Consider the following 21827-nt stretch of genomic DNA (forward strand, 5'->3'; position numbering starts at 1 on the left):
TATAGAATTGAGAATGTGCAAGAGTTTCTATTGCATTTCATTCTAAACTAAAGTCCTATGGATAATTTATAGTTCAGAGGTGGTTTTATGGTAAAAAATTTGGGCATCTTCTGTGGTGCCAAGGAGTGTTTTTTTCAGTGATACCAGTGGAAGTAGGATAGCACTTCAGTGATTGTGTATACGTAGTCACAAAAGTCATCATCTGTCTTTCTCCTGACTTTTCATTGTTTAAGATGCATCTTCTGTAAGGGTTTTAGGTATTCATTTTTGGGTGGATATTAAATCCTCTAGGTTTTACTTTTTTATTTTTTTCCAGGTACAAAAATAAATTAATGCATATAGGGTCTGAAAGTCACTTATGGATGCTCACGAACTTGAGGATTGAGTAGCTTTTGTTGAAAAGGTGATTGTAGGAAGCCACCCTTCAGAAAGCAGTTCTTTGTATACATGAGCAAATGGAGATGTCTCCAACTCAGAAGATGCCAATATTTTATAACTGAGTTATCTCCAGGGTTACCTCTGTCTTAGAGACAAGATAGCTTTTTTTTTTTTTTTTTTTTTTTTAACTTTATTTTGCTACAGGGTTCACACACATTTCTTCATTTATTCTCACACTTTTCTATTTCCAAATCTCCAGATATCAGCACATTCTCAACACTTGTTCTGGAGCCATATTTTTAAGATTTGATATATTACAGGTCTGTGAAGTAAGTATATAGTTTCTTGATCCTACTCTGTGTTCAGCAAGATCACTTACAGTATGTGGCTTGTAACACTGACAATGGCTCATAAAACAAACAACTTCCTTAAGGACCCATTTGGAGAACTGTTTAAGAAACAAATGCATTTGAAAACTAACATAGTCGGCTATCAGACATATTACAGAGGTGAAAAGGCAAGCATAGCAAAATGAATCCCTTTCCTTCTGTCCTCTGTGCATGAAGATGAAGCAAGGCCTTGATGCTGCAGATGAGCACCATTCCCTGCACAATCTATGTGTAAAAGATCTCACGTGAAACAAGTCTTGTATCACACATTGCCATATAGGAACAGTACAAGGTTGTACAGCAAACATACCTCGTATCTGTATCAGTTTACAGAAACATCAGGTTCAATGCAAGCACTGCTGCTGCACATGCCGGTGTATCTGCATGTGCACATGCTTCATCAAAAATAACCTTCCATTATTTTTTTCTTAGCAGTATTCAGACTGAAAATAAATTATTTTAGAAAACCCTTCTGTTATCAACCAATCAGCGCTAATGTAATTCTAGTTCTTGTGTCATCGTGTGCCTTTGAAAGCAAAAGCTTAAATATTTGCGTTTAATACCAAGGCAGCAGGAAGCAGTATATTTATAGACGTGGAAATACATGGGCAAACTGAATGCTGTTTTTGTGCATTTAAAGTGAGTTTAGCCATTATGTCTTCAGCTACTCATTACTGACGTGCTCGGGTTTTGCCCACGCTGTGTCAGTAGCTGCTTTACGGGGTATCCCCTAGGGGGCTGGGTTAGCGCTGGGGGTTGCTGCCACGTCAGGGCCTGTGCTTCGCTTCTTGTGGGGCTGCGAGCGTTCGGCCATTGTGTGGTGCACTGCAAGCCCCACTATGGGCTTGTGTTTACCACACTGATTTTTTCCCTCATTTCTCGTCCCTCTGAGCTTTCCAGTAGAACATGGCTGTTGTGCTGCTACAGCCTCAGAACAATCACCCCAGAGCACGGGGAGAGGCTGGCACAGCCGCGGCCGCAGCAGCGCCGTGGGCTCCCGCACGTCCCCGGGAGGCCGCCTGGAGCCCGCCTCAGCCGGCCCGGCCCCGCCTCGCCTCAGCGCCCGCCCGGGCGGCCCCGTGCCCGTGCCCGGCCCCGTGACGCAGCCGGGGGCGGGCCCTGGCGGCGCCTCCCCGTGACGGCGCGGGGCGGGGCGGGGCCCGCTGCTGCGCCCCGGCCGCGTCCGGCTCCGCGTCCGGCTCCGGCTCCGGTCCCGCTCCGGCTCTGCGGGGGGTCCCGGCGCGGCATGGCCCCGGCCCCGGCCCCGGCCCCGGCCCTGGGCTGACAGCGGCCGCCGCCCCCCGCAACGGCGGCCCGGCTGCTGGCGCCGCGGCCATGGACGCCCCTGCCGATCCCTACCTGCCCTACGACGGGGGAGGAGACGGCATTCCGCTCCGCGAGCTGCACAAGCGAGGTACCGCCGCGGGCACCCGCCCGCCGACACAGCGCCCCCGCCGGGCTCCGGCCGAGCGGCCGGGCTGCGGGGGGCCCGCACCGCCACAGCCGTCGCCCTGCCGCGGGGCCCGCAGCCTCCCCTGCCTGCCCCGGGGACGGCGGGGAGGGGGAGCGGGAGCCGCGGGAGGGCGGCGCGGCCCCGGAGCTACGGCTGAGGGGAGCCTTGGGGAGCGGTGCCCTCTGCGCCGCGGCTCGCGAGCGGGCAGGTCGACAGCAGGGCAGCGTTGCCAGGAAAAGGCTCTTCGGAGCCTGCCCTTTGCTTCTCAGCCCGAACTTAGAGCGGAACGGCCGCTGAAAAGATGCGCGAGCTCAGAATAGCGAGGGAACTTGGAGTAGGAAGGAACGAGCGGCGCCTCGGAATGCTGAGGACGGCTCCCATTTCACTGCGTTAGGTGCTTACAGCTCGGTGGTTAAGAACAGTAAGCGCGGTAATTGCTCACTTCAGTTTTGTTTAAATCGGCTGATCTAAAATTAGAAGCTTACCAACATTTATGGCTGCTGGTGATGGCATTAGAGAGGAGATACGCTGAGAATAAGGATCGTTTACATAAGATTTTTTTTCTCTGTTTTAATCTGTTGTGTCTGTCCTCGTCATCTCTTACTTATTTACATAAATTAGGTCACACTTTCTTTTGTTTTCAATTGGCATCTTCATCTGTTTTTAATGCTTTACACAGAAGGTTATTGTTGTCTTTTTATGATTCTTACGGCGTTTACCAGCATATGTTAAGTATGTCAACAAGTTCTAAAGTGGCTTAGGGTATTTTAAGACAAGGAAATTTTTAACCTTGTGCTACTGCTTTTTGATCACAGTATTCTTTGCACAGATCGTAATTGTAGAGCAGGTAGCTGGATAGCTTTCTATGTCAAATTTTAGAATCCCTTATGAGAAATTGAGGATGGTGCTTTCCTAATGCATCTGCGAGGTGTGAAGTAGATCTCTTTAGATTGCTTTCTTTTTTCAGGTAGGTGTGAAAATGAGTTGGCTGTACATGCTGATTACCTGTGAGTGCAGATCCCTGCTAAACATCCCTATTAACTACGCTTTGAAGCATTGCAGATTATAGTTAGACATTGAAACCGGGTCGGTTTTATTATATGCCTGGAAACCAGCACATTTTAGTTGATTTTTCAATAGAAAAAGTAGAGAACTGCAGCGCAAAATGGTGTCTGCCACGTTAGAGTTCAGCTTTTGAGCATACGGTCTACAAACAGTGCAATGAAAACAGTTGGGCTAGGCTGAGTGTTTGCGTCTCGGTGACATCACATGGCACCAGCGGGAGAACTCCCTGATGTGACTCGTTGAGTTTTGCAGTTGCTTCATTGAATTCTGTTGCTTCCAATATTCTGAAATGCTATTCAAACCCAGTGCTTACTCAGTTTGCTACCGTGAGCTCTGATTAAAACAGCCAAACAGAACTCTGCAATTTTCATTGCTGCTATAATCTCCTGCAAATCTTGACAAATTAAGTCAAGTGCCATATGACTCATATGAAAATTGCTTCTTCAGACCATAGCTTGTGCCACAGATTTCATTAAAGTTTGTGTATATTTCCTGCTGATCTGTAATACCACCGTAATCCTTGTTATTGTCATTAGCTATCAAAATAAGTCTTAAAATGCAAACAAAGGCAGCAACTTGAAGTGAATTCTTTATACTTGTTACGTTAGCTACAAATCTGGACAAAGATACTACCAAGATGTTTCTCCCTCATGTAGATTTCAGAGCATTATAATAACAAGTTAGGAGAAAATAGATAAAGATACTTTGAGAAAAGAAACTTAGTTGTTAAGGCCTGTGGAATTTTGTTCGCTATTCACATACTGACAGCTCTGTCCTGCACAGTAACGTTCACATCTTGTAAAACTGCTTTGTAACAGCAAAGCATTTGTTGTACTAATTGACTGCAGTGGCTTGCCTGAAGTGACTGAACCTCAGCAATGATGAAATGACTGTTTAACACATTAGGGGTCTTTGAGGTTTCATTAACAGGCTTTACTAACGTTGAATGAGATGAAATGCAAAGTATTGTACTTATTATTATTACATCTTACCCATTGGCTTGCATTAGGAAGATATTTTAGTTTTCTTAGTGGGAATATGCTGTGAAACATCAAATGGATATATTCTTAACATACGAAAAGATGAACAATATATATTTACTACTTGTCATTTTACTGGGGGGGGGGGAACAAGTAGTGTCCAGTAGTATCTGTTTTTGTTATCTGGCCTTCCTTTAACTTCCTATGTCCCGATACTTCTCTTTATGAGGTACTAAACACATCATTCCAGACCTCCTTACCTTCCCAGGTATACTGAAATATAACTGCAGGAACAGAGTTCACTTCTAGTCTTTTCTGTGGTAATAAAAAGAGTTAAAAGTACTACTTCTCTCCTTAGGAAGTATTTTTAAGTCCTGATTCAGGACTGCATATATAAGAAGTAACTGACATGTACACTTTCTCAGAAGAATTTATTATATATAATAAGCCACATACTGTAATATATATTGTATAAATAAATTGTTTGTGTTACTCATTTATTTGCCCTTGGATTTATTTTTGCATCATTCTTTTCAGCTGGACCCATGGGGTAGTTCCTAATTATCAGCATCTCATTTGTCTTCCAGCTGTTCACAGACATGTTCACACTCTTTGATTTCCACTCCCCTTTTTTTACCCCCTCCATAAGCAATGATTTTGCCATTCTTTAAAAGTTTGAAGCATAAGCAATAGCAATACGTATATGGCAGTCAAGCTGTCAGTAGTAAAACCTGAGCTACAACAAGCTGGGGGTCATTAACCCACCCGTATAAACGTAACTTGCTGTGCACTGACAGGCTGCCCACCATTGATTGCGTGAAGGTGGTTACAATATCCTACTGTTTACAACATGCTCTGAGCAGTGGGGAAGTCTTTGAGATGCGCTAGTATCTGCGGTATTAGAAAGCTAATGAGCAAATCAATATTAGGCCTTTCGTGGGCCTGAACGTGGCCTGATTTGGGATAATCATATTAGCAGAATTTTTCTTTTTGTTGCATCTTGTCTTAGTTGTTAAGTACATGCAGCAGCAGTGTTTAGAAATCTGATTATCTGTTCTATTGTCCTGGCTATCGCCTTGGCCATTGTTAGATGCTAGATTACTTCCTTCTGTAAAGTTTGCTTTACATAACTTTACATCTCCTTCTACCTTTTTGTTTTTCTCATTTCTTTCTTGCACTGTCTGTATTTTTAAGTTGTAAATTTGATAGATTGAGGACCCCCAGAACTCTTCACTTGCATATATGAAGCCACTATTTGGGCCATAACTAAAGAAATAGTATAGACCATTCTCCATGTTCTTTAAGACAAGAAAATGAATCTGTAATAATACATGTTTTTCTTCCTCCTGCATCAAAAACAGAAAGAACTGATTCTTCCACCTAAAGTCAAAAGACAAAGATAATTATGCATTTTTTAATGTGCTATATGCATTGAACAGTATTTTACCTGTTCTTTGCCCTTTTCTCAGATTCCTGCATGTTTGCAGTGGATACAGGTTCTCAAAAGTATTTCTTTTCACTCTGATGTGCTACTATTCAGCTTTCACTTAACTCTTGATTTTTTTAAAGGCTTTTTTTTTTAACCAAGATTGATTGATTTTTATTTATTTTTTTTGCCAGAAGTAATGGAGGGGAAGGGATTATTTATTACTCAGTGCTTCTGTCAAGCATTTTGATTGTTTTCCCTATTCTTCCAATCTTGTTCTGAGTCTTCCAGTTTCCTAATATATTTGGCAGCTGATTTTTTTTTCAGTTGCTGTATATATAGTTTTGTCATTTTGTATGAATTTGGTTGTAATGCAGAGAGCAATTTGTAGCTCGTGAACCTCATGATGTGATGCAGTTTTAAGAAAGCCAACTAAAGAGGCTGTGAATTCATAGCTGCGCACAAAGGGAGAAGTATTACTTGATTACAAAGACTTTAAAAATCATTGATCACCAGCAGTAGTGAATGGTGCATTCTGGCGTGGCGTGCTGTGCTTCTGATTCTGGAATTTAAAATTTATTTCTAGCCAGGAAAAGACAATAGTGCTTAATGGCTTTTTTTGAGTGGTTACAGACAAATAAACTGCCAACTGTTTCTTGTCTTGTTTTTTCTTTCTTTCTTTTATGGAAAGTGTTGTGCTTTGAGGTCTGAAGATGGCTATAGAAAGAAGCTTAGGCACTAAGACATACCTTGTGTATAGAAATCTTCTTTGTTACAAGTGTAAATGATCCTTACCATGTGCGCTGGGCTGGGTGCTTCCCCGCCTCCATTCCCCTTGGCACCTAATACCCAAGGACACATGGGTGAAGCAAAGCCGTGGATTAGCGTCTGGCCTCTGGAAAGATACAGCCCTGGCTGATTTTAGCACTCAGCAGGTTTGGATGGTTGTGTTGGGGAGGGCTTATTCCAGCCTTTGCTGTAAACTGATTAGCTCCATTTTCACTTGCAGCGGTGCGTTTTCTTTTTTCCTCCTTCCACGCTGCTTAGAGTAAGCCAAATGAAATATGCTGTGCTGCTGTCAGCCAGAAGGATGGCAGCTGAGCAGAATCGGCTCAGTTGTGCATCGTCTAGAAAAAGGGGTGTGTGAGCAGCAGCACGCTAGTGCATTCGTACTGAAACAGTTAGGTGTTTCTTGACAATCTATGTAATGCTTGGAGAAATGGGTGCTGTGCTTGCTCTGCCATTGACATCATTTACCCATTGCATTCACAACTCCAATATGTTTCTTAAACAGACGTCTTTGGGGGTTTTGAGTTCTATGAAATAGGTATTACTGTATACTGGCTGGATATGAATATTGATGAAGAAGTTCTGAATTGTTTCCAGCAGAAAGACATAATTAAAATTTAACAAGACCTCAAGGGCCCATTTATATATTTCAGTGTAACTAGTCTGACAGTTTGTTGCTGTGGAAGGGGGTGAACTTGCTTGCCCTCTCCCTATCCTCCTCTTGCACTGACTATTTCTCGTCTGTCACCTTAACCGTGGCTCTGTATAATGTCAATTTTTTTTCTTTTTGTTACTTTTGTCTGCTTAGTTGGATTAGCATGTTTGATTGGTTTACTGAGCAGATGGATGATGTGACAGAGCCGATCCAAGGGAGCTTGTATGACCAAGAGTGGGATGGAGAAATGGGGAGAGCAACATCTCATATTTGGGAGCACTGAGTACAGCTCAGCCGTACTGTGTAGTTATGTCCTGAGAGATGTTTCATTCATGAAACAGACTAAACCGGTGCATGCTGAGACAGGGTATGTTGTGATGTGCATCATATGCTGTATGGCATATAGAAGTGGTCTTAGACTTCATCGTAAAGTTCTGGTCTTGTTTATTCCGCCAAACACCCTCTTGAGCCTGTTCATGTCCAAGTTTTGTTGCTTGTTCTCATAAGCTAAACCTTTGTGGATTTGTTCTGTACATGATACTGGGTAATTGTGCAGATAATCATGCTCTGTAGATCCTCCTGAAAATCTGTTGTGCACTGTTTGATTACCCAGGATGCGGTATTTGTTTTAAATACTGATGTTCCTATTATTTTTATGCAACAAGTAGGAATATTGCACAGAAGGAAGGACTCAGGAAAGATCATTGTACAGTTATGTGGGAACTGAGAGCATCAAATACGTTGTAAAACATATTTATTGTGTGAAACCGTACTTATGTAACTGCGAAGCACGTGAACCCTCAGTTCTTGAACTCAACAATTTTAAGAGTACTTTCAATGGGATTTTAAATCCCAACATGTAGAAACGAGGCCCCCTTCCTCCCTGAAGGAGAGAACCCCGACAGGAAGTGAGAAGCCAGGTCCAGGGGCTCTTCAGTTCTTCATATCCAGGGACCAGGAGAGGAGGACCCTAAAGATCTTTTTAATCTCCTGGGTTCCTTCACTGGACGAATGCAGCTGCATATGACTGTCAGCGACTCAAGTTTTGATTTGTTAGTGTTTTAAAATGCTTTAGCTGGAACATTTTCAAACTGTACCATAGTGACTGAGTCAGTAGTGATCTGCTCATATGTTTTAAAGGTATTAGTCCTTGCTGACGTTATCTTTTTAAATGGATTAGCTAGAAACTTAGCAGGTATCCTTACAAACAACCAAACAATCATACCCCACGATTTTTCATCAGCTGTGTGTTGCACAGGGTTGCTTTCAAACCTCCTGAAAATCTACCGAGTGACAAAAGGATGAAGGATCACTCATTACAAATGCTTTGTAATCTACATATAAGTCAGCTTTTTGTCATGTTTATCATAGTTTGAATGTCAGTCAAGATTGGAGACTGCTTGTGTGAGGCATACATAGAGAGTACAAAAGAAGAGGTATTCCTTGCCTCAAGGGGACAGAAGGAAGGAGGAAGCTGTAATGTATAAAACAGCCTGAGTGATTCTAGCAAAATATTAGTTTAGTAATTTCTTGGTTTCCTGCCTTATATCAGGAGGGACCAGCCAAATACAGCTGGAAATCGGATCAGTGTTTCGAACTAACAGCCATTTAGTATTGGTACATGCTCAGAAGGGAATTAAGAAAAGCATGTATCAGGTCCTGCAAGGACTGCTTTCTCCATCAAGGCATAGTGTCCACTCAAACTATTTTGGATTATATTTTTTCAGTCTCATTTAAAAATAAACAAACAAAAATTAAAAACAAACAAAAAAACACCAAAGCCAACCAACCAAAAAATTTCAGAGAGCTTTTTTATGCCATTGGAATCTGCTTCCTGTATTCTGCTTTTGCCCGTGCAGCACTGTTATTTGGTTTTGCTGTACCTCATTCTGATCAGGCCTCCCAGGGTGCAGCATTCTACTGTGAACCTTAATGCTTATGACAGTTCTTCTAATATTTTTTTTCTTTCAGCACAATGCATGATACTTTCTTAAAACTATTGGAATGGGTAACTCGGAATCCAACTGAGTCCCAACATTTCATATCCATGGCTTGTTGTGTGTTTTTATTTTTATTTTTTTTTTGGTGTGGTTTGTTTTTGGGGAGGTGAGGATGCTACAAAACATTCCTTCAGTAGCCTGTATGCAGCACTGCTCAGCATCATGATGTTATTAATATGCAGAGGTTGTTGGGAGTGTACAGGCAGTTAAAAAGATGGTTTCTGTGTTTAATGTTGTAAGTAAAGATTAAATTGAGTAATCGATATTTTACGTATGTTTTTCTTCCCCCCTGTTTTAATCAACTTCACTTGAAGCAGTACTTCAGCACTATCAGATCTGATTGTTGAGAGAGGATTGTGCTGAAGGCTTGGAATTACACGCGTGGAAGGATAACGAAATTCAGTTACCTTCGTAGAAAACAGCTCAGGCAAGGCCAGCAGCAGTTGGATCACCTAGAAAAGACAATCTCCTTGCTCTGAAGAAACATGTTACTTTTATTGTCTGGAAGCTTACTGTCTGCAGGCAGTCTGTGATTGCAGCAGCTTGCTAGCTACGTGTAGAGAATACAAGATTGTTGAAGATGCTATTGGACAACTTTGCTAATTAAGGGATGCCAGCTACCTCGGGTCCTAAAGTTTTGCCAAGTATAGAAGGATTGTGTTGAATTTGCTTCGTAAGGTTTCCTGTGAGTTATATGGAGCCTCTGAGAGGACCAGTGTGTTTTTACTTTACCTCTCTGTGGTAACATGGGTTAATTTGGAATAATTATGATAATAAAAGTTCTGCTGTCACTTTTTTACCATCTGCTTCCCAGTCTAATAAAGCCTTAAGGCAAAGCCATACATAAGAAAAAGAAGACTACTTGCTTTGCAGCTGCAGAATAGCTCAGGTGTGTACATAGAGAAAATGGAAGTGTTCTGTAGCTAGAGGCTACGCATGTATGCTTGGTGTGATAATTAATAATTTCCTGCTTGGAGATTAGAGCGTTATGTTGAAAAATACATATGAATGGCAAAGATTTTAACACAATCTGTTGAATTGAAAATTAAAGCGCTTTGATGAAACTGGCATGACATGATGAGACTTTGCATGTGTTTATGCTGATGAGAATCATCATTGTCATGGCTGGGAGGAGTACCTCGTGGTGTGGCGTGTTAGAGAAGGAATGGAAGACTGGGAAGTGAAAGCTTGGAAAAGTGTCAAGTACTGGTAAAGGTCTATTTCTCTAAATGCTGCTTTGGAATAGTTCAAGGCACTATAGATGATATTAGCTGGAGAATGTCATATGCCACTGCTGTCAGACTGTATCTTAGACGCTGAGCATCACGTCTTACACAGCTGTCCTCTCCTTGGTCCTCTTCAGGGTGGCCTTTATACCATGCTCACTGCAGCCTGTTTCTCAGGTGTAATGGTATACCATATATACCATATGGTATACCATATATATATATATATGGTATATGTACACGTGTGTGTATATATATATATATGGTATATATCACACACATATATATGTATATATACGTGGTTTCTCCTGGTATAATGTAACAGCTAATTGTCTGTATAAGGCATCCATGACAGCTCTGCATTCAAGGAAATCACCTCTTCAGCTTCACATCTCGTTCTGTATCTCTCCCCATCATAAATAATCATTTATATTTCAGTGTTTGGTGTGCCATGCGTTTCCCATCCTGTGACCTAGCAGATGCTGGCAAAGTAGGAGCTTGACATGATCCCAGTGGGATATTTACCGTGCCCAGGCAAGGACTCTTCTTCATTAGTTTACTCCAAGCTCTGCTCAGGGCCTGGTGTATTTGTGGTGCCATCCCTGATGGTTTCCATGGAAAGAATCCAGTTCAACACTTCATGATATATGCTTAAAATCAGCTCTTACTGTTTGTGATGCTTTTCCAACTCTCAACTGTCCTTTGCCTTATGTGGCATAGAACTGCGTGCTCCTTATAGCTTAATGGTTTTGGTTCATATATAGCAGGGCATAAAGCCACACTGTGGGGCAAAGGCAAGCTTTTGTTCTATTGTGATCACTCAGGTTCAGGAAGCTTCTTGATCTAAGTAAAATCTTGTAGGAGATGAATAATTAAGCTGTGGCTGAATTGTAATTTATATCCCCTTTGTGAAGAAGGATAATGTTGCATTAAAAAAAGCATTTTCATTTTGTCTTTTTTTTTTCCCCTTTACATTTGGAGAGATAAACTAATGACTGCAGTGGTGCTTTTGGTTACTGTCTCATCCAGTAGATGCCCTTGTCCTTTCAGCTAGCCAGACATGTATGTTAGACTTCCTCTCTAGTTACCGGAGTTGGAAATGGCAAGAGAGTTGAATCCCTTATCCTAGATCAAGATTTTCACATTTGCCTCCACTTACAAATCTGATCCAAGTTTCTGTTGTTAGCCTTTTATTAATGGAAGCATCTGTCTTAAGAGAGACCAGCAGCAGCTTTGAGAGAAAGGTGTTGGCATTGTTCAGTCATTTTTCCCTTTCACTTTAAATATGAAACAAATAAGTAAATTAACAAACTAATCTTTTTTGTAGACCTTTCAGCTTGTCTGCATGTAAACAGCAAAGCAGGGGTGCTGAGTACTAAAACAAATAGTTTTGTGTATCTTGAAAGTTTCAGATTGCATTTGGTCTTAATACATTTTTTATTATAATTTTCTTGTTTTGTCATTAACCACCAAGAAAATGTCCAAATAAGCATCGTGTTACATAGGAGGCATAAACAAGACCTTTCAAGCAAAAGATCTTTTATTTATTTATTTTATACATTGTAAACTGCTGACAGCACCAAGAAGCTGAACCCACAATTCCAAAAAATAAAAATCTTAGGCCTGCCTGAACTGATAGTAGTGTTGGCCAAATTGGGCCTGCATCTTTAAGAATAGAGGTTATTGTGGTATACCATGTGCCGTTGGCCAAATTGCTTTGTTTTTAGTCAAACAAGTGAGAGTAACCACTCTTTAAATCATTATTGTCTATATTAACCTCAATATAAATGTTCCCTTTATAGCAATTACTGCTGTAGAAGCACTGAGGGCGTGGGGGAATGGTGGTCGTGCTATATTTAGGCAGCCATTCAGAAGGAAATTTTGCCTAGGGTCTGCAAACGTACCACAGGAACTCAAAAAAAAATATTGCTGAATTGCTGACATTTTTTTGAATTGCTGAAGCTTAAAAAGACAAAGCTTTCCTGCATTCCATATTCGTCTCACTCTTTTTACTGTGATTACTGAAAGAAATACTGTTGGGGGGTGCTGCTGTGTAAGCTGGCTGTGAAGGAGTTAGCTAGGCATGATAAATCGGTAGAAGACATTTTCTTTTTACAGTTTTTCTAACTTTTTGTGACTTGAGTACTTGCTTCATTTTTTTTATCTGCATTTATTATTTGTTGATAATACTTTTTAGGTCTGATTCAGACATGCAGGAGAGTAGTAAACAAAGACTAAAATATTTAGAAATAACGGGCAACATATGGAGGTCCTGTGAACTTCATATATTATCCGATTTTATTTTCTTGCAGTCATTTTTTCCTCTAGTAGTTCATAAAGAGAAGCAAATTTCAAGTTAAATATGTGTTAGAAACACTCATTTTTTCCCCCACTTTGTTCTGTTGAAATTTCTCAGGAGTCTGCACACAAAATGGAACAGTAATTTGACTAGTACATTAATGTATATTTAACCAACATGACATACGAAGTTGCTGATGTGCAAATTTAACGTACAGATAAACAACAGAAAAACAATTAACATGCAACGTCAAGAGACCTAAGTGACATAACATACACATATTATGGGAAGTGTCTTAATTGCTTGCACAGAAATGTTATATGCAATGTCATGATCATTAGACTACTTCGTTTATTACAGAATTTATTAATTTCTGTCTTTTCTCTGTCACAGGAACTCATTATACAATGACAAATGGAGGAAGCATCAACAGTTCAACGCATTTACTGGATCTTCTAGATGAACCAATTCCTGGAGTAGGAACGTACGATGACTTCCATACCATTGACTGGGTTCGAGAGAAGTGCAAAGACAGAGAAAGGCATAGACGGGTACATGAGATAAATAGCAGTACTTGGAATTTATTGTGGCTTGGGTGTTGGTGTTGAGATCTGGTCTAGTTATACATATAAATACGTGCAGACTTGTAAATTTGTAAGTATTTACATCAGGTAGAACTACTCTAATGCTGTTTATAAAAAGCACTGCGTCATTGATACGTGCAGTCCTGCAACGGTATTATAACTTTAAAAGAAAGCAGGAACTTAACAGAGAGGGAAAAGGTGTGTCACGCCTCCTTGATATTTTTATAGTACTGCCTTTATTGCAATGGTTGTATATTTAAAACTGTGTTCCAGTGTAGATGAACTTGTAGCAGTATGGTAGTGCTTGTGGTGGTACCTGTACTGGTAAAAGTGCATGTCTGCTACTGCTGTGCAGTGCTCTGGTTGTTTTGACTGTGAACAGTGAAATTCTCGTATCTAAAATATTAACATCTATCTATTTAACAAAAAAGTAGTCCCAGTTAGCATAGTAAATGTCCTTTCCACTCTTCCATCGCAATACTTTATTTTCTCCTCCTCTTTACTCATTTCATCGGAAGATCTTCAAAGTTCAGCCTGTTTGCCTTTATCAGTGTGCTCTGCTGCAGGTTCTTTCATGAACTCTGGTTGTATTGCTGTTGTATAAGTTACCACCAGTCTTGTAATAGATCTGTTTAGTAGCCTTTTAGGAGGAAATACACAATTTGGAGCCTTATTGCCAAGCTTTTGGAATCCTTACATTAATTGACTTCAAAAACAAAGCAGATTTGGAGATTTCCTTACCTACTGTTGTGCTTCCTTGATTTATTCCCCATCCCCTGCCCATGCACCTTGTTTGTTGTACATGCTTTCACCCTCTTTTTACAGTATGAAAAAAAAATTAAGACAGTTACATAATAAAACGCATTGAGGACAAATTTTGACTACGTGCACAAAGTAAAATAAATAATGCTAAAATGATTTTTTTTTTCCGTATAGCACCATTAGATATCATTGCTTATAGTTGTTTAGAAGGGTCAGGTAGTTATCCAGGTTTTTCATTTTTATTTTCTGTTCTTTTTTGGTGTGGTATTTGGTTTAAACATAAAAGAAAAATGTTTATAGTTGGAGTAGAAGCTTATGAATCTGAGTCATATGGAATAGCTTATTAGTAATATACTAAAAGAAATATAGTATGTCCAGTTCAATGTAAATCATGGAAGATTTAGGAGAGAAATAGAAATAATAGAAATAATTTCACATTTGCACATTCTAGACGTTGCAGAAAGTATTCATTTTTCCTAATGTGCAATTTTTGGGTTTTAGTTTTCAAATTAAATATTCCTTCCTCTGTCAGTTACTAGATATCTGATTAAATAAGTTTTTTTATGCAGCAATACTGGGAGAATGCTTGTAGCTTAAAGAGTGGGTATATTTGCCTGCAGTTTGCATCACACAGTTACTTATACATACTTTTTTCTCCTATTATTAAAAAAACAAGTGCAACTATTCATAATGATTTCTCTTTGCAGATTAACAGCAAGAAGAAAGAATCAGCATGGGAGATGACAAAAAGCTTGTATGATGCATGGTCAGGATGGCTCGTAGTCACACTAACTGGCTTGGCATCAGGTAACCTTAAAAAAGAGAGTATTTCTTTACATTTCATTTGTGTATTATTCACCAACTTGGGTAAGAGCTAGTTCAGGCTAGTGTTATAATTTCATTAAGGGAGGAAAAGAGTCACTATCTTGATATACAGACCTTAGTGTTTTGGGGGAGAGGATTTATTAAGGGAAACAAAACACTTTACCACTTGGTTTATTTTAGGATGAGTTTTTATAGCTAAAATTGTTTGATAGTTTGTGGCTGCACAGTGATGCAGTGTCACTGGCTAGCAGCACACACAGTTTCAGGTGACCAAAATATGCAGAAGCAAGAGGTTGCAAATGTTTTGCTCAGTTTTTCCAAACAAGTATTTTAAACAGAAATATTAGATCTAAGTCCTAGGAGGATTTGATTAGTTGCAGAATATAGAAATGTCTGTTAAAAGGCATGGGAAGTGTATAATTACTACTTAAATATATACATAATCACTCTCACAAATCACATATAAATTAATATATATGCAAAATGTGTAGCATGTTTATATACCTCTGAATATACAAAGTGGGAGTGTATAATTGCTGGAAATTGCTGATGTTAATTTGAGTGGGAAAGTGCAGTGTTGTTTTCTTGTGTGTTTTTTTCTCCCCCTCCAAAGCTGCAATGTCTATTAAAATAGCTTTACCGTGCTTCAGAGCACCAAAGCTAGCAAATTCTGGCCATGAATATTGCTCAGCTTTTGCAGTTTCAGTTGTTTTATGTTGTATGTGTCCAGTGAATCTCAAATGGTACAACCTTGATTTCTTCCAGGAGAAGGTCTTACTTTATGTATTTCAATTAATGTAGTTTAAATTCTGTTCCACTGAAATACTGACTTAGACCTTGTTTGGCCCAGAATCTTAAACTGATGATACACGGAAATTAGTAAATGTGAACCAGAGTTAGTTCTCTGCTACCAGTTCATACAAGTAAGCCTGGGGGCTGTTTCCAGACAACTTTTTCTGGTAGCGAATAATACCTTAAAAATAGGAAATTATAACTAATTAACAATTGCACGCATTCTCAAAAATACTAACTTCAGATGCAGTTTTGCAGTACCATGAAAAAGGTATTTTGTTTTTGTAAATATTTTTAATTTTTTTTTTTTTTAAAAAAAAAAAAGCTTTGAGTTGGAGAAGTGCTTAGCATCCTTGCTGCTTGTTACCTGTAGTAGGAGGTTTACATGCTCACCATGTTATGGAAATACACCATGTTGTGTATCTATTACATGAATGTCATCAGGGTTTGTATGGCCTTCTATTTATGATGTTCTAAAACCCTTGTTGGCAAAGTAAGAATTATTATTTTTTTTAATATATATTTACAAAATGTACTAAAATAGTTCATGAGTTCTTTGAGGCATAGTAAGATACTGTGTCAGAAGGTATATTGTCTCTTTTGTCAGAAAAATATTGCGGTCATCTTTTGACTCTTAACTCTGTAGTGTCAGTGGACTGCTGGAGAAGTATGGCGTAGGGATTAAAACAAAAAAATATATCTTTCTGGGCCCTCAGGTATGAGACAGTTAGACATACTGGAGAAGGTCCAGTGGAGGGTCTGCAGCACCTCTCCTGTGAGTAGTGGCCAAACGAGCTGGGCCTGTGCAGCCTGGAGAACAGAAGGCTCGGGGGGAGATCTCATCAATGTCTATAAATACCTAAAGGAGCGTGCAAAGAAGATGAAGCCAGGCTCCTTTCAGTGGTGTCCAGAGCCAGGACAGGAGGGAGTGGGCAGAAACTCGATGGAACAAGAGGTTCCATCTAAGCATCAGGAGGCACTCCTGTGCTTTGCAGTTGATAGAGCACTGGTAACAGGTTGATGTACAGAGGCTATGGTCGCTCTCCTTGGAGATCTTCTGAAGCCTCCTGGACACAGTCCTGGGCAGCCTGCTCTGGGAGCAGGGGCTTGGACCAGAGGACCTCCAGAGATCTCTACCAACCTCAGCCATGCTGGGATTTTGAGTGATTCTGGGATCCAACTTGGGAAATAACACAAGGTACCAGATTCTTCATCAAATATCCTACTATACTGCAAATGCAATATATTCCTCAAAATCAGTAATGTTTTAAATGTCATTTTCTCTAGGCTTTCTGTAATTTCAGTTTATATAAGCTAATGCCATCCCACTTCATTTTAGCTGCTTTTATTATTTCCACTTCCTAGAACATTAATGCAGAACTGTTTCTACAACAGGGGCACTGGCAGGATTAATCGATATTGCTGCTGACTGGATGACTGACTTAAAGGAAGGCATTTGCCTTAGTGCTTTTTGGTTTAACCATGAACAGTGTTGTTGGGGTTCAAATGAGACCACGTTTGAAGAGAGAGATAAATGTCCACAGTGGAAAACATGGGCAGAATTAATAATTGGGCAAGCAGAGGTAAGTATATGCCCCTTCTTTGAAGGCATTTGCTCTACTGAGCAAAGAAAAGAATGGTCTTAAGACCAGGGTACTAAATTGGGGTTTGGATTCTCCTATTGCTCAGTTTTTCAGCATTTTAATTGATTAATCATTTATGCTCTAATAAATGTGCATTTTATGTACTGCAAGAGGACTTAATGTATTGCAGGTGTAAAGAAGTTATAAGGAGAATATAGAACTGTTAACAACAGGAATTTTTATTCTTGATCATACTAAACAAACAAACAAAAAAAGAAGTGAAGTCTGTGTTGTCCTTAGATAACTAAGAATATTGCTTTTATTTTTTTCTACCATAAAATCTTTTTTGATAAAGAATACTTAGTATTCAGTAGATCTGAAGTATTTTATAGCTACTAGGTGCTGTACTATGGGTACAGCTTTTGCGTAGACCTTTGTGGAGACAGGAGTTAGACTCAGTGATCCTTATGGGTCCCTTCCAACTCAGGATATTCTATGATTCTATGTTTATTTTATTTTTTAATTTATTTTTTGTTGTTAATGTGAAGTCTTAGAACGCTAACTTGTATAACCCAGACTTTGCTGATGTGCAAAGGACTATGCTTTTCCTCTCTGTTATTTTAAGTAGTGACTATTCCTACGTCAGGTTTGTATTCTGACATTTCCTGTATTTTTGTGCTTTTCTTTTTGTCTTTAGGGGCCAGGTTCATACATAATGAACTACATAATGTACATTTTCTGGGCTTTGAGCTTTGCCTTCTTAGCAGTGTCTCTGGTGAAGGTGTTTGCTCCGTATGCCTGTGGCTCTGGGATTCCTGAGGTGAGGTCGAAGTAATAATTACATTACAGATGTTTCATGTTAGTGTGAAAATTCCTGCTGTTTTACAGTCAGAGGGAAGTCAAGAGGGAGGGTTTTGTGACTTGAAAATAATTTAATATGAATATTCAAATTTAAATAATGTGATTGTGCTAACTGTGGCTGAAAGAAAAAAAGGAGCTGCTGTGAAGCTTCAGGTACTGAGTTCGTAGGTTTTTGCTTTGTGTTTGTGGCTGGACTACTTTTTATGGAAATACTTAGCCTAAGAGTAAACTTTTGAAGAGTTATTTCCCAGCACTCCTCCGATCCTTGCCCTGCAGTGATCAGAGAGCAGAGGTTCATTGACAGAATGTGGGTCAACAATCAACTCTCAAACCAAATTGTGTAGTATCCCTGGAAACTCATCTTTGTACAGTTGCTCTCTGCAACTATGCACAGAGTGTAGTGGGGGATGGGGGGGGGACGACAAAGTAAAATTCTGGTCAGGCACATTTATTCACTCATTCTGTAAATATTTTCCATGTATTTGTAGTGCAGAGATTGAAGGAGAAATCCTGCCTTTGTGTAAGTCTCGAGTAGATCTGTGGTGTTACTCCAGAAAAGATTTCATCCTAAATTGGTCTCCAAATATAGATAACCTTTACTTTCTAGACACAGCTGGCCAGTGTTTTGTGCATGTCCTATTTATAGATGTGTTGTTCTTTGCTTCAATAGCTGTATTATTTTCTATATACAGGCATATTTACAGTAACGTTACATTGTTAGGAAAAGTCAAGTCCTAGGAAAGTGAAAGACACTTTATAGTGAAGGAGGCTGATTTTTTCCATCTTTATGTCAACAAATCTTTTGCTGTATTTTTCTGTAGAAGGAAAAACAGGAAATACAGAAAAACAGAAAAGGGTGAAATTGATGCAAGGGTGAGATGTTGTAGTGTAGTGCAACACGATAGTGTTTGCAGGTTTGTTTTTTCCTTCAGGAGTTTTCTGACTTTCACTTGACAATTTACATAATAAACCAGTGAATGTAGTCCTAGAAATCACTGCAGATACGTTTTCTGCTAAATGTAATTGATGATGTTGTTGTACATTATTGTTCTCTGTTGTACAGTAAGTTGCAAATGAAAAGCCTCTGGCAACCAGATGGGCTCTGTGTAGTAATCAGAATGATGCATGCTTTAATGTCTCACAAAGTTAGCCCTTTGAAAAGGCTGTTTTTGAAGTTACATGTCTAAAATGATAAAAGTAATTATTTACTGAAGAAAGTAGAATACAGTAGCATTTTTTTCTTCCAGATCAAAACTATTTTGAGTGGCTTCATCATCAGAGGTTATCTGGGAAAGTGGACTTTGATGATAAAAACCATCACTTTAGTCTTGGCTGTAGCATCGGGTTTGAGTTTAGGAAAGGAAGGTCCCTTGGTACATGTTGCCTGCTGCTGTGGGAATATTTTTTCCTACCTCTTTCCAAAGTACAGCACAAATGAAGCTAAAAAACGAGAGGTAAGTTTTTTGTAAAACCGTTTCTAGAACGTATTGATTTTCCATATGTTTTGTTTAAAAGAAAAAAAAAAAAAAAGAAAATCCAAACACTGATTAGTTTAGAAGATATTTGTTCTCTCAGATTGTGCTTAGGCTTGAATTATCTATAGTTCTTTCTTGGATTAAAATCTATGCATTATCCCTAGCGTTCTCTAAGGCAAACTGTTTCCATGTCAGAACATTTCTGCATTTTTCCCATCTCAGTGATCATTCCATTTTTCCTTAAATTCTTTCTTCTTCTTCTTGACTCCATATTTTTCTAATCATCTCCAGTTGTGTGTGAGGACAGCAGAGGATTTCTGAACTCATGAACAAAGTACTCCTGGGAAAGGGTTGGTGACAACAGTGTTTTTGGCTCTTTACCTGTTTTGTGGTTTTTTGGCAGTAAGAGCCATACTATTGAAAACAAGTGTAATGATAGTAAGTAGCAAGATGTAACATTGTTTTTAATTTAATAAAATCTCCATATTGTGAAATAAGAAAGTGTTTTCCCAGCTGTGCTGTAGTTCTCACTCTCAACTTCCATGATTCTCGACGAAGACTGCACACTGTATAGGAAACTTGGATTCACTTCCAGTTTCAAAGCTGTGTATTCTTAAGTAAATAATTTCTTTTCCATGGTTTCGTTGTTAATCTCGAGTGTGATATTTCTTGGAGTTTCTCTGTGTGTTCTTCCACAGGTATGTAAGTGCTTCAGGTATCACTGTTCTTGCAAGGAACCTGTCTGATACTGTTACAATTAACATGCACTTTAACCAGCCTCGTGCATTAAATTTTACTCATCTGTGATGCTGCAGGACCATCCACTTCTTTGTTTCCTAATAATTTCTCTTTAATCTTAGTTCACCTTATGCCTTTTTTTTTTTTTTTTTTTTTTTTTTTTTTATTGAGTGCAGATCTCCAGGACTGATTTAAAAACTGCATAGTCTGTCACAGATTTTTTTCTTTGCAATGAGTAATATTTACAGTAGCTGGACTTCTTTACTACTTATGTGTTCTGGTACAGGGAAAGCTTGCTACAATTTCTTAAAAAATTGCTATCAGCAGCTTCATATTGAACCACAGGCTTCTTTTGGGAGGGTGCCTGGAGGAGTGTACATGGCCTCATTGTGGCTGGTACCTCAGCAGCAGCTGCTGTGAGCGCTGGCCACATCTTAAAAGCATTCTGATATGCTCACCTGATGCATTTCTGTTACCAAGTCTGTGTCCTAGATAGAAACATAGAAGAAACTGATAACTGTAATAAGATAGTGTCCTTCATTTTTAAAGCGTACCTCAGACTGTGAAAAATTCTTTATCTACTGTCTTTTCTAGGTGTTGTCAGCTGCTTCAGCAGCAGGAGTATCTGTAGCCTTTGGTGCCCCAATTGGTGGAGTCCTTTTCAGTCTGGAGGAGGTATGTCAAGAGATGGCATTAAAAGAAAAATGATTTAAAAATATGTTTTGGTATGAAAAATTTCAGATTCCTTTAAGCTGTGGAGTTTTTCCTGAGAGAAGTTATTTTAGGACCCACATTTCAAAATTATGAGTCCTGTTATAGGAAAACTTCTTAAGTTTTTTTTTTTTTTCTTTTCTTTGGATCAATGTCAACTTTGCTTTATTTTCAAGTATATTTTTCTGGAGAATGGCTGGGTCAATAAGTACAGTTTACATAGAGAGAGGCACCAGTCTTTCATTCTATAAATGTATTCTAAAAAGTGAAAATTGTGGGACTTCTTTTTTCATTTTGTAAGAGGCTTTAGAAATCTCTTTGACAGTTCTATGACAGTGCAGTTTTTAAAACATTTCTTCAAAGTTTCAGACACTACACACAATTGAATACATTAACTATTAATAAAACAAATACACTATAATAAAACCATTGAGGCCATCAAACTATTTTCACTAAGAAAAGTTTCTTTTTAAATTAGTTTTCAGCATTTTTTGTTTCAAAAACATGTTATTTAGATCATTAACATTTTTTTAAGAAATCCTACATTAATGGTCTTCTAAAAATCTCAAAATTGAGTGGGAGGAAGGGGGAAAGAAGGAAAGTATACTTCCTTGTATAGTTTCCTCTGTATCATTAAGGGATTTTGAAGAATTACTTTGTTGAAAAACAAAACAGGCTGAGAAGAAAACTCAAAATTTCAATCCTTGTATGGGGCTGAAGTGTGAACTTGAATGTTGTATTTAAATTTGTATTGTTGTTGTTTTAATGATACTTTGTAAAAACACATCTGCCAGAAACCCTTCACTGTTGGCTGAAAGGAGGTGAAACGGTATTGG

General features: G+C 39.1%; 1 protein-coding gene across 5 annotated transcripts in view; it reads left to right on the forward strand.

Annotated features, from left to right (window-relative positions):
- The window catches only part of CLCN3 (chloride voltage-gated channel 3), a 68599-nt gene that overhangs the window by 31915 nt on the left and 14857 nt on the right, over positions 1–21827 (forward strand). For 3 of the 5 annotated variants that reach the window (XM_084519133.1, XM_084519136.1, XM_084519134.1), the window contains exons 3-8: positions 13054–13211; positions 14714–14813; positions 17019–17206; positions 17904–18026; positions 19315–19521; positions 20875–20955. In XM_084519133.1, coding sequence (XP_084375259.1) covers positions 13054–13211; positions 14714–14813; positions 17019–17206; positions 17904–18026; positions 19315–19521; positions 20875–20955 — 857 coding nt within the window. Of the gene's footprint in view, positions 1–1940; positions 2182–13053; positions 13212–14713; positions 14814–17018; positions 17207–17903; positions 18027–19314; positions 19522–20874; positions 20956–21827 lie in introns of those variants that run through there. The other 2 variants (XM_084519135.1, XM_084519137.1) reach the window with 1 other exon arrangement.

The sequence above is a fragment of the Aythya ferina genome (assembly GCF_964211825.1).
Source record: "Aythya ferina genome assembly, chromosome: 4".
NCBI classification, from domain to species: Eukaryota; Metazoa; Chordata; class Aves; order Anseriformes; family Anatidae; genus Aythya; species Aythya ferina.